General features: G+C 54.5%; 4 protein-coding genes and 1 non-coding gene across 5 annotated transcripts; 2 read left to right on the forward strand and 3 right to left on the reverse strand.

The window, feature by feature from the left end:
* Nucleotides 1–609: 609 nt before the first annotated feature.
* On the reverse strand, nt 610–2,974 carry CONPUDRAFT_128655 (bifunctional 6-phosphofructo-2-kinase fructose-2,6-bisphosphate 2-phosphatase). The gene is made up of 12 exons (XM_007773888.1): nt 2,771–2,974; nt 2,625–2,716; nt 2,527–2,570; nt 2,414–2,473; nt 2,291–2,364; nt 2,101–2,243; nt 2,025–2,052; nt 1,498–1,978; nt 1,313–1,441; nt 1,073–1,242; nt 910–1,017; nt 610–843 (listed from the first exon to the last, which is right to left on the reverse strand). The coding sequence occupies exons 1-12, from the start codon at nt 2,923–2,925 to the stop codon at nt 726–728; spliced, it is 1,602 nt and encodes a 533-aa protein (XP_007772078.1). The 5' UTR covers nt 2,926–2,974; the 3' UTR covers nt 610–725.
* A 329-nt stretch (nt 2,975–3,303) lies between these two features.
* CONPUDRAFT_128657 (uncharacterized protein) lies at nt 3,304–4,360 on the forward strand. The gene is made up of 2 exons (XM_007773889.1): nt 3,304–3,835; nt 3,888–4,360. The coding sequence occupies exons 1-2, from the start codon at nt 3,358–3,360 to the stop codon at nt 4,157–4,159; spliced, it is 750 nt and encodes a 249-aa protein (XP_007772079.1). The 5' UTR covers nt 3,304–3,357; the 3' UTR covers nt 4,160–4,360.
* A 216-nt stretch (nt 4,361–4,576) lies between these two features.
* On the reverse strand, nt 4,577–8,588 carry CONPUDRAFT_167787 (uncharacterized protein). Its single transcript, XM_007773890.1, has 19 exons — nt 8,320–8,588; nt 8,016–8,252; nt 7,891–7,953; nt 7,793–7,832; nt 7,696–7,731; nt 7,245–7,639; nt 7,154–7,191; nt 7,057–7,099; nt 6,955–6,998; nt 6,726–6,897; nt 6,466–6,663; nt 6,369–6,402; nt 6,202–6,312; nt 5,835–6,148; nt 5,504–5,776; nt 5,132–5,451; nt 4,940–5,078; nt 4,775–4,868; nt 4,577–4,717 (listed from the first exon to the last, which is right to left on the reverse strand). Exons 13-16 carry the CDS (start codon nt 6,218–6,220, stop codon nt 5,368–5,370), a joined length of 690 nt encoding a protein of 229 aa, XP_007772080.1. The 5' UTR covers nt 6,221–6,312; nt 6,369–6,402; nt 6,466–6,663; nt 6,726–6,897; nt 6,955–6,998; nt 7,057–7,099; nt 7,154–7,191; nt 7,245–7,639; nt 7,696–7,731; nt 7,793–7,832; nt 7,891–7,953; nt 8,016–8,252; nt 8,320–8,588; the 3' UTR covers nt 4,577–4,717; nt 4,775–4,868; nt 4,940–5,078; nt 5,132–5,367.
* Nucleotides 8,589–8,959: 371 nt separating this feature from the next.
* On the reverse strand, nt 8,960–10,340 carry CONPUDRAFT_128659 (signal transducer; the record flags this gene model as incomplete). Its single annotated transcript, XM_007773891.1, has 4 exons — nt 8,960–9,540; nt 9,651–9,848; nt 10,021–10,076; nt 10,265–10,340. 4 exons carry the CDS (start codon nt 10,338–10,340, stop codon nt 9,250–9,252), a joined length of 621 nt encoding a protein of 206 aa, XP_007772081.1. The 3' UTR covers nt 8,960–9,249.
* A 271-nt stretch (nt 10,341–10,611) lies between these two features.
* On the forward strand, nt 10,612–10,694 carry CONPUDRAFT_t89. Its single transcript has one exon. It is a non-coding gene; the product is annotated as a tRNA-Phe (tRNA).
* Nucleotides 10,695–11,425: the final 731 nt, after the last annotated feature.

Raw genomic sequence — 11,425 nt, forward strand, 5'->3', positions numbered from 1 at the left:
TTGATGGAAGAGAGTGGACGGTGGGATGTCGAAGGCTTGCTTCAAGTTCACATAGCGTCGTGGAAGAAGCTCATCTGTCGTGAACAATTTGAGCCAGAAATAAAGAGAAGTACACATATAAAGGGAAATGCAAAACCATAAGCTTTTTGGGCAATGAAAAGGCGCTCAACGAGCCGCCGGCATAAAGTGATCGACAACAGGACTCGCGGCGATCCTATGATCAACGAGTGATGTGCCCAATGACAATTATCTTGTATATGATCGAGCCGTTGGCTATCAGCGCACAGACGATGATAAGCAGAAGAGGAAACGATAAACATGGAACAAGCGGTACGCCCTCAGTTGCGACATACACTGCATCTCGAAAAGCAAGAGCGTGAGGGGTGTTCAGCTTGAAGGCGCATCATGATACCCTAGATTAGTGTCTCAGACTCTTTTCGCACAGACACGGTGAACTTCTGATTTTCTCCACGGCGTGATCTGAAGTCCATGAACGCTTGACAAACGCAGACCCGTATACTAAACGGCGCTGGGCAGAGGCAATGATGATATGATGGTGATTCCCGACGCTTGAGCGTACTTCCATGAATATGTATAATTCTCTCCGATGCAAATGACAGGAAACCGCCAAGCTGGATCGAAAGGCAAGTTAAAAATACAAGTCTAACACAGGTGTGCATTTGAAAACTCTCGCCATCATCTCAACACCACATCACATTACTTCTTCACTGCTTGCTCCCATAATAATCCCGAGCCGTTGGTGGCGGTGCCGCATCGAGCCCAAGCCCAGCGGCCTTGGGTTTCGGACGGTGCGTGTCCACGGCGTTGATTGGCACTTTATACCTGCAGGTCGAGGACACGGTTCGGGATGATGAGAAAACGGTAGAATGAAATGGGAAAAGGACGGACCGCTCCTCGTCACAACCGTACGCTTTCGGCGTGAGCTTGATCACCGTGTGCAACGGGATCTTGATGTACGGCAGGTCAGCCTGCGGGAGATTATGGAAGTAGGCGTATCTGTGCATACGTCAGCGTCCATGCTCACTCAGACCAAGGAAATGGGGACACATACAGACAACGAAGAATAGCCTGATGCCCGATGATCAGGATGTTCTCCTGCCGCTCCAGCTCCATAATAACGGGCTCCAGCCGAACAACCACGTCCCGGTACGACTCGCCGCCGCGATAGCGGTAGTTGAACTTGTCTTCGTCGCGGTTCGCGAAATCCTCCGGGTATGCTTGCTGCACATCGTCGGTGAGTCCCGTCAACACAGGTACGCCACGGTACAAGCCAGGATAAAGAGCGACAAACCTCGATCTCCTCGTACGTCATGCCATCGCACACGCCCGCGTCCAGCTCGTCCAGCGACTTCCAGGTCAGCTGGGTGTAGTTGAGCCCACCTGCTGTCTGGATCGTGCGCTGGAGCGTCGAGGTCCACACCTACAAGGCGCATGGTGAGCCACAGCCTCTCACCAGGCCAACGACAAAGCACATACAGTCAACGGCGCATCGCCAATATTGTCCCTTACAAGATCAGGCAGCGCCTTCGCATACTGCTCGCCCCGCGGCGACAACGGCGAATCCCCTCCTATCCTTCCGAGCACATTATACTGGCTCTCACCATGCCGCGAAAAAAAGATGCTCCGCGGCTTCACGTGCAGGTTCATCAGATAAAACGCGATGCGGCTCTGCAGGTACCCGTTGATGTGCGAGAGCGTGACCTCGTTCCCGACGTCCGTGATGCGCAGGTACGAGAGGTGCGGCTCCGTGATCGTCTCGTACACGGACTCGTACTGCCGGATGCGCGTCAGGAAGTCGCGCTTCGCTTCTTCGCGCGGCAGACCCGAGTAGTCGGGGTCGCCGGAGGAGACTTTGAGCGCGACGTTGGCGGCGATCACGGCTGGGTCGTTGCACACGGACTCGAGGAAGATGACTTCGATGCCGCGTTCTTGGGCGACGCGGGCGGAGATCTTGGATCTGGGGAGTGTTAGGAGGCGGTGGGATGGTGAACGTGGAGACGTACCTCCGGTTGATGGTGCTGTTTGTCGCATCTTCAACATAGTTAGTGGGTGTATATGTGCGTCGTGGAGGGTACATACCATGTATGCCAACGTTTCCTCCCTTCCTAAGCCACTGTATCAGCATTTCCAAACTGTCCGTCGCAAGTTGATCCCGGATCTTGGTGGCCTCGGCGTTCTCGTGGCTGAAGTAGGTTGCGGTATGGTCTTCCTTGATACCACTCCTACTGGAATTGAGACGCATATATTGAACAAAAGAGAGGTGACTTACTGCTGAGCCTTCTGACGAGCCCTCGCGCGCCGCAGCTGCCCGACATTGAAGACCTCGACGTCGTACTCCAGCCACTGTGGACATGTCAGATAAGGGCTCGTGGGTCAAGGGTAGACAGTGCACCTTGAGATATCGCATCAGCTTATTGCTGAGAAACGACTTTCCTCTGGCGGGAAGGCCGACCTAGGACTAGCGAATTGACATTTGGGAGAATCCATAGGTTCAACATAGCTTACCATGGCCACGACGATCTTGGCTTCCGAGTAGTCCGGCTTCGCAACTAGATGTAACGCATAAGTGGGCTAGCACAATGTGGAAGCTACAAGGTGTAAACCTTTGTTGCCAATGCCTACGACTGAACGAGGGGGTGTCGGTGCCTGCGAGCCCTTGCGACTCGACTGCGTCGATTCATCGAACATCTTCAACCTTGCAGAGCCGCGCTCGCGTCATACGCGGACATCGGAGGTTGTTGCCACTCACATAGGACCCCCAGCGCCGAACACGACGGGTGGATTCGCGCGATCTGCGGCAATGGAGCTATCGAGAACGCCATCGACGTTGTCCTGCATGTCGTCGAGAACGCCGAGGATCTTGGATACGTCTGCTCTGAGATCTCGTGTAGACTGTTGGTCCATATTGATAGATACTAGGTTCGGAGCTTGTAGAAGGATTGGAGAACAGATGGATTTGGACACGGCAGGCGTGCGGCAGAACAGTGCTAGTGAGCACTGGTGGGGTGCAGGTTGCGGGGAAGCAGTACCAGTACTCACAATCACATGATGGGCCGGAACACCGCTTTGGCTGAGCACTAACCGTTCATTCAATGTTTGTGTCAATGCGTCTTGTGGTCAAGTAAAAGGGGTTTGGCTTATCGTTGCATGCAAGCGATTGGAAAGGAGACAAGGTCGTCATCGCAAAGACAAGCCGTTGATCACATGTTAATTTGCTCACATGGCCCGCACTTTCACGCCCCCTCATCTGCGCGTTGACGCGAACCATCACCACCTTCCCCACGCGCCCCTGTACATTCACACTCACCACCTTCCGCCACCGCTAACCAAGCAAAAATGGGAGGAAAACAAAGCAAGGTCTACTCTGACTCGTCCAAGATCCTCTCTGTCGCCCTCGATCCCACCTCGGGGTTCCACACCACCCTCTCGACCCGGCTACTCCTGAACCAAACCGCCTACGCTGACGCGTGCGCCCTTCACGTCCTCCACAAGTTTCCACCAAACGTCATTGTCGACTCCAACGAGCTGAAGGACCGCGGGTTTGTGTTCGAGCTGCAGGGCCCCGCCGACCTTGAGCTGCCCGTTGTGGCCGTGGAACAGACGGACGTGTGGTTGCTACTCAACCTCAACGCAAGCTCGACGTTCAAGGAGATCAAGGAGGTTGGTGAGGATGACGGTGGAGGGGCACGGGAGATCACCGTGAACGTCCCTCTGCACATGCGGTACAGCGAACCCACCATGGGCGGTCCCTCGCACGAACAAGTCCCCATCGAACCTCCGCGCGCATTCTGGGCATGCCCTGCCGATCCATCTCGTACGCACCATTCCCTCTTTCGCAGCGACATACCCGCTAATCCCACCCCCAGTATCCCATCTCCCCGAATCCCTACCTGACGTCCCCGCCGAGCTACACACCGCCTTCGCACTCGCATCACCGCGGTTCAACCTCATCCCTCCCGCCGACGGCGTCGAGCTGCGGCCGATGACCATGCGCGTGCCAGCTGGCGACCTCACGCACCTCCCCCTCGTGCAGATCGGCACAGCGGCCGTCGTGTTTCTGGCTGCGGGCTGGCTCACAAGGCGCATATACGTGGCCTCGCAGGCACTTCGCGCCGCGCACGAGAAAAAGGAGGAGTAGAGCGCTGGGTGTCCTTGTGCTCTGCTCATTCGAATCGTGTTTTGCATCTGATCTCTGCGACGGATATACCCCATACTCATGTGCTTGATGATTTACTTTGTTGATATGTCTATGCCAAGCGAACATTAGATCGTGTTGGCTTTATGTTTACCAACTCTTTTTTACGATGGACAATCGTTGTCATACTAAGCCATTTACAATGCAATCTCGTGCTTCTTGCTCTACACCGCTAGAGTCTGGTCAGCGATACTTACTCAACACTAAAGCGGTTCGCACGAAGGGAGACTGCATTGTTGCGCGTTCGAGCTTCATTATAAGCAGAGACTCAAATCTAGTCGCTTATCGAACGTCACACCGGGGTTGAAGGAGACATAAACGCATATCATATTGGATTCGATCGTAGAGTCAAAGTAAAGTAAAGGAAAAAGTTATAAAGGAAAAAGCCGTAAAAGAAAAAGAACGCGTAAGTAGAGAATCAAAGAGTCAACTCTGTCGTCCCGGTCAAGTGTCCCTATCCTCCGCTATGTCGTTGTGGTTATAGGTGGATAGAGTGAGTAACTGTAAGTCGTGAATGCGTCAGCGACCAGAGAGAGGTATGATGAATGGCGCACTCACGGTGTATGTGAGTCTCCGTCGCGGTGCAGATGGTAGTAGCTGGCAGAATTGCGAGGCGCTGTTCGTTGATCGTGGGGGCGATGATAGCGGGAATCTGTATCGTCGTCCATGAGTCAGCAGGGTGAAAGCCGGAGCCTCGGAAGGCTGTCCGAAAGGGCAACGTACTCTATTCGCGGAGAACGCGAAGGAGAGCGGAGCAAGGGCGAGCTCCGCGATACGATGATGGTAAGGTTTGAATGCGGTGGTAGAATTGGTGGTGAGGATGCGCCCCGCAAACGAAACGAGGTAAGAGGGATAGGTGACGCTGCGAAGCACAAGTGTCAGGTAAATGTCGCGTCGCGGACAGATTAGACATACCTGTACAGGGCGCTTCCAAGAGGTGACAAGTCGACGCGGCTCCGATGTGGGAGGCAGAAAAGGCGGGCGGGTGCGAGGCGAGAGCAGTGCTGTCTTCTAAACGTCATCAGAAAAAGCACAAGCGTCTCAGGAGCGGAACACTGCGAACATGTTGACCGCTACGGCGGCGCGAGTCAGTTCCGGACCGAGTGGGCGGTAGACTTGAAAGTGAGCTTGAAGTGGCGTGGCGTGATACTTCAGCGCTGATCGTAGAGTGCGAAGAAGTAGAAGTGGCATAGAGGAGCATAGACGTAGCGGTCGAGCGATACGAAGAGTGACGGCTGAAGCGAGCGCGTCAGTGAAGGCGTCGCGGCGAAGGGCAGATATACTTACAGTAAAGCTCGTGAGACGGCGGCGGACGAAGCGCGAGATGCGGGCGATGGTGCGAAGGATGGCGGACGCAGGACCATAGAGACGGCGAGAAGACGCGAGAGAGTTTAGGAGAGGGAGAAAGTCGAAAACAGGATGAAGAAAAAGAGAAAAGGAAATAGATATGAATAATGATAACAGTTCAGGGTAATCCGAAATCGGACGAAGGAAAGGAAGAGAGAGAGAAAGAGTAAGTGAAGAGAGAGGAATCATCAAGAAGTATAAGATGCGGAGATGCTGAAGCGACGAGGGCGTCAACCGAGTAATCGCTGCGGAGGGCGAGTGATAAACGTACCAGTATGAACGTTGACAACGTTGAGCGAGGAGAGCTGACGGTAGATGCGCGTGTAGCTAGCGGCGAGGAATAGATCTGGACAAGGGTTAAAATCGGAGTCGTACACGCGACTCTAAAATGTACTTGAAGAGTATTGGAACGATCGCCGCCGACGGCGAACGCGGGTGCCTTTGCGAGATGCGATGAATAGCGCCTTTGCGACGAGAATAGAGCGCGGGTGAGAAGGCGTTGCAGCGGTGAAGGCAGGCACGCGTTCGCTAACGTCCGTTGGCGGGTGGTGGGTGCGCTGAAGGATAGCGCGGAGGGCGGGGATACTGGCGATCGTGGTAAGCGTCCCGAAACCCGCTCAGAGCGTCGCATCGCTCACCATGATCCCCTGTCTGCATCGTAATGTGCCGGATTTGGAGCCTGCGGAGCACTCGAGGGAAGAGGTGGTTCCCATCGATGCACCTCGATGCCCGCAGGACTCGGAAGTGATCTATAGACGACGGCCGTTAGATGGTTGAGAAGACACGAGAAAGGGATTAGACTTACTTTGCTAGAAAAGGTCAGCGGATTTTCACGAATTCTGGCAAGGCGAGCGAATGTGCGTGAGTACGCGGGAAAGGAAACGACAAGGAGGACCACGTACTGTACGGCCTTTCGCGGCGATCTCGGTTCCCAATTGGCGGGAAAGCAAGCTCGAGGTACGAAGCTCTCTTGACGAGCCTCTTTAGAACGTGAACACTCACCTGCAGCTCTCGAGAGGGCTTATGCCGGCCCTTCTTCACAAGCTGTGTGGTCCAAAGAAGCGGGAACATATGCGTCTGCCCTTCATCCCTTCTTGCGTCTGCAAAAGAGGCGGGGATGGTCAGCGTCAGCATGATGAAAAGGGCTCGCGCTCCGACGCACCTTGAGCTGCAGTGACGCCCGCCGGAGGTCCTCATGCCTGCCCCTCAGCTCAGAGGGGGTATCCGAGCTAAAAGGCGTACCAGGGCTTTTGCCAAGGTGACAGCCTGTCGTATACCCTCCCTTCATCGCCGGGGCTCGGCCCCCTCCACGTCCGGAAATTTTTGGGTCCATTCTGCGGAAGAGATTCGAGTTAACACGGAGCAGTGTACGAAGGTGAGCGAGAGCTTACTTTATTTTATTTTATTTCCTTTTTGGAAATATTTTGGGTCCATTCTGGGACGAAGAAGCGACGAGTTAATAAGGACCAGTGCACGAAGACGAGAGTGCTTACTTTATTTTAATTTATCTTTCTCCTGAACTGATGTCGTACAGTCCTGATATGATACGCGTTAGCGGTAAAGACAATACCAAAGAAAAGAACTTCTTACCTCGTATGTGTGCATTTCGAGGTCGTCCCTTGGGTCTTCTAAACCGTCAACGTGGTCAGTTATCAGCGACAAAACGAGGCGAAAGACGAACGATGGATGGCCTAGTAGCCGCCCAAGGACCCCCAGTGGCAGAAGTATCTGAGTCTTTCGACCCTTCGGCATATGCAGACATTTTGTCCGCGCCGATCAGAGAGAGTCGCCGCTCGGGAGCCACAGAGCACAGGGCGACTGCTACGCATGCCGTGAAGGCACGCGTGCAGCCTGTATGACCACTGTACCGCCGCACACACCGTGGGGTTGTGGAGTCTCCCCCCTCTTGAAGGTGCGCCGAGGTAGGCCAGCGTTTACTGCAAACAAAGGGCATCACGCCGCTGTTACCTTCCTTCTCTCCGCAGATCACTAGCAAAACGCCTGGGGGGTCCTTTCGGTTGTCGAAGAGGGTCCTTGATGCCACACGGAATCACCGCCTATTTCCTCATTTGAAGTCTGGGCGAGTGTCGTCAGCGCGCGGCAAAGAGGGGGGGGAAGAAGGGAGCGCGTACCACACAGGTTTATATGTCTTGATCCTTCGGGGGTTACTAAGCGCGATAGACGGTCTAAGGTCAGGACGCGCAGAAGTAATGAAACTACCAGACATACCTTGGTACGCAGACATGAACGACGTTGACGTCGATGAGTTCTGTGCGCCGTGTCGAGGTACATCAGTGGCGTCCGGTGACCAGCGTGCGGGAGCTTACCATGGTGGCCAAGTAGTACGCTCCAGGTGTGGGATACTGTGGGAGCGCCCAACCACGTAGAGCCTAGGAGAAGATACGCGGTCAGCGTCGAGGAAGGAGTGGAGATGAGATGGCGGGCGACTTACCCTGCCGCTAGCGCGACCCCCGATGCCGGAGTGGCATGGCGTCCAAGCGTGAGCGAGTGAAGACACCAGGCCGATATGTCGAAGCGGCCGGTGTCGACGAAGGACGTTGAGTGGCACACGGCCGAGAGTGGTGATGAAGGGTAGCGACGTCAATGCGACGAAGCGTTGGAGGAGACCATGAGGGTCAAGGAGAGTTGGGTGGGTAGGAGAGAAAAAGGCGGGAGGGAAGAGAGCGCTCTGAGGAACGAAAGGCAGAAACGCAACGTCTTTTATACATGCCCAGTCGAGCGGAGTTTCGTCTCACCTTGCCAAAGTCCGAATTAAAACGTCTATGCGACCCGTCTGAACATCAACCGATGACGACCCTCAATATTTGATCATTGCCCAAGCGTTCCGGTTTCTGTTTCTGACTGGAGGCGAGGGCGTAACCGAGCAGAAGCCTGGACGCGCAGGGAAGAATGGGGTGGGATAATAGTTTATCGACTACCCATCGCGGAAAATGCTGTGTTATCAAGAATAATCATGGACCTACAAATCAGCGTCTGACCTCGCTTGTCGGAGTTGGCCAAGGCGTTGTGGCAGCCGCTTTTCTCGAAATTGTTGTCTCGGCGCCTTTCGCACAAGAACGTTCCATTATTTGTACTTGTGTGGCGGTAGGATTTCCCAGTTGAAACGCAACGAGGCGTGTCCAATGTGGCTGACCGGAGTTCTCCCGCTGGACATGCCGCGTTTGGTTGACAGTTTTGGCATAGAAGAGGCTGGTACGGAATCTCCAGGGACGAACCTGGCATCAATCGCACACGTAATGAAGCGGGCGCGTGCTCAGCCTCCAGACTTCTGACACCGCCGTCGGCCCAAAACAGTGGAGTTTCCGCTCTTCTTATTGTCTTCACGGGCGAAGGTCTTGCTCGGAGCTTCGATAATGAAAAGGAAATTCTTGACATGAATTTACAGTGCGCACAGTGTATCCAGCCACAGTGGAATAAATGCCTGCGACGGTAAGCCCCAGACAACAAGAGAAAGCAATTACACGTATAGATAGGTATCAGTAGTAGTCAGGAGAATGTCCAACGCTATGGTCGTCTCTGGTCAATGCAGTTCCTGGTCTGTCTGCTCCGCTCTGAGCCTCTCGCTTCTGGCGAACGGCACCCGCGGACACCTACGGATGGCCCGCGCGGGCAGCGACATGGCGTCGTGACGCGGACGGTGGGCGGTGCGTATGCACGCGTGCTCTCTATACGACGACACACCGATGCTTTTTCACCATGTGGCCCCACTTCCCGCGCATGCCCTCGCGCAGGGCGAGGTTGAACACGTCCTGGACGCCCGTCCCGGTCTTGGCCGAGCACTCGACGTACTTTGCGCCAATCTCTTTGGCGACGGCTGCGCCCTGGTCTGACGAAACCGGTGTCTGTCCCTGCGCGCTCAGCATCCGCCGTGTCTGGTCATCCATTCGAAGGTCTATCTTCGTGCCGACAAGGATGAGAGGCGTGCCTTCGCAGAAGTGGGCGACTTCAGGATACCACTGCAAACGGAAGGTGGCGTCAACATGACATTTCGGGACGTGAATGTCAAGCCCATGCGTTTCGAAGGCTCACAAGGAGGGTGTTGGAGATAGCGGGGTAAAGCCCTCACCTTGTCCTGGACGTTGCCTAAACTGACTGGGAAATCGATTGAGAACACGATCAAGATCACGTCACTTTCTGGGTAGCTCAGCGGGCGCAGACGGTCATACTCTTCCTGGCCCGCTGTGTCCCAGAGGGCGAGCTCGACTAGCTTGCCTTCAAACCGAATTTGTGTGACATAATTCTCAAAGACAGTTGGAATGTATGCCTGAGGCCGGACCGTGCGGAGGTTGTCGTGATTATCATGTCGAGTCACGTCGAGTCATGGGCCAAATAAGGTTCGTGAGGTGTGTGAACGAAATGTCGAAGGAGTCGCGCATATATTGTTAGCCTGGATGACTAGGCAGAGGCGCGCATATGCGCCTAGAACATGGACACACCTCTGGGAACCGATTCTCGGCGTAGACAATCAGCAAACATGTTTTCCCGCATCCCCCTGCAACGTTGCATCCATCAGACGGTCCCAATCAGCGGCGTTCAGTGACAATAGACCAAGGTTCATTCCGTGCCGAGGTCGAATATGCGGGGTGAGGTGTCGCCGGAGACAATAGGACATTGGACGCATGCGATGAGCATAGAGTCTGAGCATGAGTCACAGTCCTGAGAATGACGGTATGGTCTCACCATCACCAACGACCACCAACTTCTTCTTGAGGTCCGGTCTCTGGCCAGGCTTAGGCGTTTCCTGTTGGTAGTCCATTGAGGTCGGCATGAGGCAGGGATTAGGGTAGGGGCTGTACACGGGAGGGAACGCTGGTGGGCGACGCTGGGCTATAGACGAGGAGTGAGTGGGAGGGTTGTTCGCTGGGAGAAAGGCAGAGAGGACGATAAGTGGGTGCTGTCACAGCTGTTGGCGCGGAGGACGCGACGACCGAGCCTCGCCCGCCGGTGTCAGACACACTCCGCGCACTTGCCACGTGCTCGTGTGCAGATGTCTGATTATAAGTGTACCTAATCAGCACTATTTATCAGCCGGGATAGCTCAGCTGGGAGAGCAACAGACTGAAGTGCCACGGCATTCTGGAGGTCCCGTGTTCAATCCACGGTCCTGGCATTTGTTTTTCCTCTCAATCCACACCCTCTTACGTCTCACCGTTACTTTACCGCCGATCTTTTTGCGGAGATAAAGGCTCGTTCATGGGTTCTTGGTGCGTTAGTACACGTCCGCCGGTACTACTGCGGAGGTTTCAGATTAATATGTAAATGTCTATCAAACTACAACTATGGCACTAACGCTGGCGGATGACTTGCCAGTGCCGAAACACGAATGAACACGGGGTCATCTTACCAAGTTCTAGTGACTATTTCACAATCTCTCATTCATGGCTCTCAGTAAGCGGTACTTGTCGCTCATTGAAGCTGAGTGCATGGCCAAGTGCATTGCTTTAATCAATCTAGGCAACATGGGTGGCGCCGAAACCGTTTCGAAACCAGTACTAACGCAACGCAACTCGAAGGAGGTTCTATGTTAAGGTCCTGCGCTAATCCAATCCTATGTATCTCCCAAGCATTCTCTTCACCAAGCATTGACCCCTGCTACGGCGCGTATTTTAGCGCCCGCTCTCGAATGTTCCTCTTTCGAATTACTCGGCATGCACAAAGCCCTTCGGGTACCAGTTCAAATGGCCCGTAGAAATCATATGATGATCAGGAACCCGACATCTTTGTATCCCGATTGCGTTGCGAGGCGTCAATACTCAGCTAACGATGAGTCTTTGCCCTATGTCGGACGATTCGTCCTAGTAACAGCATGTCTGCGTTTCGGGGGGGGGGGGGGGGGGGGGC

Source organism: Coniophora puteana (assembly GCF_000271625.1).
Source record: "Coniophora puteana RWD-64-598 SS2 unplaced genomic scaffold CONPUscaffold_11, whole genome shotgun sequence".
NCBI classification, from domain to species: Eukaryota; Fungi; Basidiomycota; class Agaricomycetes; order Boletales; family Coniophoraceae; genus Coniophora; species Coniophora puteana.

Bases quoted from the DNA above. Each gene is read 5' to 3' on its own strand.
- CONPUDRAFT_167787 (XM_007773890.1), bottom strand. The intron at 5,777-5,834 runs GTACGTTTATCA...TCGTCGCTTCAG, and splicing joins CGTTGTCAACGTTCATACTG to CATCTCCGCATCTTATACTT. The intron at 5,452-5,503 runs GTAAGTATATCT...CGCTCGCTTCAG, and splicing joins GCCGTCTCACGAGCTTTACT to CCGTCACTCTTCGTATCGCT.
- CONPUDRAFT_128655 (XM_007773888.1), bottom strand. From the start codon at position 2,925: ATGGACCAACAGTCTACACGAGATCTCAGAGCAGACGTATCCAAGATC. The intron at 2,474-2,526 runs GTAAGCTATGTT...CGCTAGTCCTAG, and splicing joins CCAAGATCGTCGTGGCCATG to GTCGGCCTTCCCGCCAGAGG. The intron at 1,018-1,072 runs GTATGTGTCCCC...ACGTATGCACAG, and splicing joins CAGGCTATTCTTCGTTGTCT to ATACGCCTACTTCCATAATC.
- CONPUDRAFT_128657 (XM_007773889.1), top strand. From the start codon at position 3,358: ATGGGAGGAAAACAAAGCAAGGTCTACTCTGACTCGTCCAAGATCCTC. The intron at 3,836-3,887 runs GTACGCACCATT...TCCCACCCCCAG, and splicing joins ATGCCCTGCCGATCCATCTC to TATCCCATCTCCCCGAATCC.